At 50.5% G+C, this 4,454-nt stretch overlaps 1 protein-coding gene across 1 annotated transcript in view; it reads right to left on the bottom strand.

Moving 5' to 3' along the window:
• The window catches only part of CCDC114 (coiled-coil domain containing 114), a 25,242-nt gene that overhangs the window by 9,740 nt on the left and 11,048 nt on the right, over nucleotides 1–4,454 (bottom strand). Inside the window, exon 8 of the mRNA XM_011979387.1 lies at nucleotides 213–280. Coding sequence (XP_011834777.1) covers nucleotides 213–280 — 68 coding nt within the window. The remainder of the gene's footprint in view (nucleotides 1–212; nucleotides 281–4,454) is intronic.

Genomic DNA, 4,454 nt, shown 5'->3' with positions numbered 1-4,454 from the left:
AAAAAAAAAAAAAAAAAAAAAAAAAGAACAGGACCATGAGAGTGGAGGTGGGGAACTGGTGGGGGAGAGAGAGAAAAGGGGGATATTATGGGGGGAAAAAATAGCTTCTGACGTCTGTTTCATGAGCCCTGAACCTTCCCACCACTGCTTTATGGAAACGTATGTCCTGAGTCATCTGGGTCCCACAACCCCAGGATACCCGCGGTCCCTACCTGACGGCGTAGGCAGAGGTGGAGGAGAGGATAAGGGAGCTGACCAGGTGCCGCAGGTGGTGGATCTCCTGTGGGGGGAGGAGAAAAAAATCAGTGCCACTTCTTACAACCTCATTGCTCAGTCTTTCCTTTTGGCCCCATGCTTCTCTAATAAAGAGCAAAGCTCTTGAGCCTTCCAAATGTGGACCCTCCTCATTAGTGACTGCCCATGAAAGGAATTTTAAAGAGGTATGAGACAAACTGATAAGCTGGATCAAAAGGCTCTTTCTGTAGATAACCACAAACTAAGAAAATATTTAGTAACCTATGGGGTCTGGGTGGAAATGAGGTGGGGGAGATGGAGAGGAAATGACGTTTCTCTAGGCAACCTTTTAGAACAGTTTTGATTTGAGAACCTTGTTAATGTTTTATATATTCATAAAGGAAATTAAATCAATAAAGAGAGGACAGAAAACTAAAACTGAATGCAAATGGAAGCAAGTGAACTTAACTGTATTTAAAAATACTAACAGGGCCAGGCGCAGTGGCTCACGCCCATAATCCCAGCACTTTGGGAGGACGAGGCAGGCAGATCACCTGAGGTCAGGAGTTCGAGACCAGCCTGGCCAACATAGAGAAACTCCATCTCTATTAAAAATACAAAATTAACCGGGCGTGGTGGCGCATGCCTGTAATCCCAGCTACTCGGGAGGCTGAGGCAGGAGAATCGCTTGAACTCTGGAGGCAGAGGTTGCAGTGAGCCGAGATCGTGCCATCACACTCCAGCCTGGGCAACAAGAGCGAAACTCCAACTCAAAAAATAATAATAATAATTATTATTATTATATTAATAACCACACAGAAGGTCAAAAGAAAAGGAACTAATCCAAATAACTTCTGAATAGAATAATTTGAAAAGATAGGCTGACGCTCATGCCTGTACTCCCAGCACTTTGGGAGGCTGAGGCAGGCGGATCACCCAAGGTCAGTTTAAGACCAGCGTGGGCAACATGGTGAAACTCCATCTCTACTAAAAATACAAAAATTAGCTGGGTGTGATTATGCATGCCTGTAATCCCAGCTCCTTGGGAGGCTCAGGCAGGAGAATCACTTGAACCCAGGAGACAGAGGTTGCAGTAAGCCAAGGTCATGGCCACTGCCCTCCAGCCTGGACGACAGAAAGAAACTCCATCTCGAAAAAAAAGAAAAGAAAAAAAGAAAAGATATATAAATACTCATACTCTCAGAGGACAAAACAAACTGCAAACAAATCCTGAACCCTATTTATCAGGTTTGGGGGTGGTGGTATGGCTGCGGCAATTCTGTAACTCTTATGTATGTATCATATGACTCAGCAAATGAGTAAGTATGTTGATGTGGTTGGGAACTGGTGTTCCCGCTGTGGGAGAAGAGGGCCAGAAAGATGAAATGAAGAGGCCAGGCGCAGTGGCTCATACGTGTAATCCCAGCACTTTGGGAGGCCAAGGCAGGCGGATCACCTGAGGTTGGGAGTTCGAGACCAGCCTCAACAACATGGAGAAACGTCTCTACTAAAAATCCAAAAACTTAGCCAGGCGTGGTGGCGCATGCCTGTAATCCCAGCTACTCGGGAGGCTGAGGCAGGAGAATCGCTTGAACTCAGTAGGCGGAGGTTACAGTGAGCCAAGATCGCGCCATTGCACTCTAGCCTGGGCAACAAGAGCAAGACTCCGTCTCAAAAAAGAAAGAGGAAATGAAGAATGCTCAGGAAAAACCTGGTGGTACCGGAATGGAATCAGAGGTATCAACGTAAACTCACTATTGTAAAATATGTCAGCCAGGCGCAGTGGCTCATGCCTGTAATCCCAACACTTTGTGAGGCCAAGGCAGGCGAATCACTTGAGCCCAAGAGTTTGAGAGCAGTCTGGACAACACAGTAAGACCCCATCTCTACAAAAACTAAATAGAATTTTAAAACATATAAAATATGTGTGCTTCCTAGCTCTCTCCAGAGAAAGGGCCTCAAAGCAATGACACCCAAGTAGCAACGAAGTCTCTTAGTGCCTCCACACCTACTCTTCCCTAGAAAGAATCGGGACTCCTCAAAACAATGGCCAACCCCAGGGATGGGGCAGAACAAGGTCCAGATTACCTAGGCTATCTTCCTGTGCCAGAAAGTGAGGAAGTACTCCTGAAAAGTGAGGGGGTGTGTCCAAAGGCCACAGAAGCCAGCTTGAAGGGGCCCCCCCCAACCATATCTGGGGCAATTTGAACACTAAAACGAATGGCAGTTACAGATTGTCATCTATAAAGTCAGAATACACTCATGCTCACTGACAAGGAGAAAGAGAAGTTTTTTTCCTTTTTTTTTTTTTTTCCAATGAGACGGAGTTTCACTCTTATTGCCCAAGCTGCAGTGCAATGGCGCAATCTTGGCTCGCTGCAACCTCCAGCTCCCTGGTTCAAGTGATCTCCTGCCTCAGCCTCCCAACTAGCTGGGATTACAGGTGCATGCCACCACACCCAGCTACTTTTTTGTATTTTTAGTAGAAATGGGGTTTCACCATGTTAACCAGACTGGTCTCAAACTCCTGACTTCAGGTGATCTGCCTGCCTCAGCCTCCCAAAGTGCTGGAATTACAGGCATGAGCCACCGCCCCCGGCTGAGAAATGTTTCCTTAAGGAAAATGCCATCTTATAAATGTGGGAGAAATGATAGAGTTTTTTGAAATCACCCTTTTGCAGCCATTACAGTAATAACCGTTCAGGGAAGAATGATTCATGGATGCTAAAATTGATGGCAGTAGCTGCTGGCTGGGGCTGCACACTCCATGTAGCCGGTGGGAGCCCTGCCCCTTCTGAGTTGGGGTGGGAGCTCCCCGGATGCAGCTGTAGCCATCTGAACCACAGTTGCAGACCCAGGCCTTCTGCTCCACGGAGCAGGCAGGATCCCCGCCCTCCTGGGCAGGGCAACAGCTGCCCAAACTGCTGCTGTGGATCTGAGCCTCTCTGTGCTCCTGCAGGGGGTCAGGAGCAGGCAGGGTCTGCCCTCCCGGGTGCAGTTGCAGCCACCCAACCCGCAGCTACAGACCCAGGCCTCCCACTCCAGGGAGCAGGCAGCAGCCGGGCACAAGCGAGGGTCCTGCCCCTTCCGAGTTGGCAGGGTGGGAGCTCCCGGAGCGCCGCTGCGGCCACCCTCCCAACCACAGGACCTAGGCATCTCTGAAGTTCTCTGCAGCCTGCACCCTCAGGAGCCCAGGAAAGCACCCCCCGATCCCTGCAGGTTCAGGGGTGTCTGCTCCTGCTGCTTGGCCTCTCTCCTCTCTTGCACCCACTCTGATCTCAGAGAGGGGTTGGGGTCCAGCCCAGTGCCATGAATGGCAGCAGGAGGCAGACACATTCCTGGGCAGAAGAGGGCAGGTCCCCGGTAAGGTCCCTCCTTTAGGCCAGGGAGGGCCTGACGTCTGGGGGCCAGGTTGCCAGTACTGCAGAACGAGTGGGGACTTGCAGCGTCTCCTCCAGGCCTGCCCGTGGCCACCCATGGAGCTACCCTCTCTGCTGAGAGCTTCAGAGGCCTGTAGACACCTGAACAACCTGCCTGCGGAGAGGAACCACCCTCTCCAGGGCCTCCTCACGGCTGATAGCTGAACACTAGACGAGACCACCTGCCTACAGAGGAGCTGCCCCCTGCAGGTCTCCTCTGAGCTGTCTTAACACTCGATAAAGCTCCTCTTCATCTTGCTCCTCTCCACTTGTCTGTCTACCTCCTTCTTCCTGGACACAGGACAAGAACTCGGGCAAAGGCACCAATGGCCAAGGAGGTTTCCAGCCAGAAAAGTGACGCCCGAAAGATCCCGTAACAAAATGATTGAGTGAAGGTGTGTCAGGGGACAAGATATTTACACAGTCTCAGAGAATCTCCCCACGGACCACATATTCACTACGAAAAGGAAAACTCCATTGCAAAAACCTGGCTAGCCAAGTGACCAAAGACAACACCACTAGTCATGGGACAAGCTGACATCAGGTGCCTCCTGAGATCCTGCACAGGAAGGACACACTATCACTGCTGTGACATTCCCCCCAAAGTGCAGACACCAAGTCTAGTCATGAAGAAAGATCAGAGAAACCGGCCGGGGGCGGTGACTCACGCCTGTAATCCCGGAACTCTGGGAGGCTGAGGCGGGCTTATCACCTGAGGTCAGGAGTTCGAGACCAGCCTGACCAACATGGAGAAACCCCGTCTCTACTAAAAATACAAAATTAGCCAGGCGTGGTGGCAGG

This window comes from Mandrillus leucophaeus, unplaced genomic scaffold, assembly GCF_000951045.1.
Source record: "Mandrillus leucophaeus isolate KB7577 unplaced genomic scaffold, Mleu.le_1.0 Scaffold200, whole genome shotgun sequence".
In the NCBI taxonomy this organism is placed as follows: Eukaryota; Metazoa; Chordata; class Mammalia; order Primates; family Cercopithecidae; genus Mandrillus; species Mandrillus leucophaeus.
The sequence above is the reverse complement of the archived record's forward strand: the minus strand, read 5'-3'. Positions and strand labels throughout refer to the sequence as shown.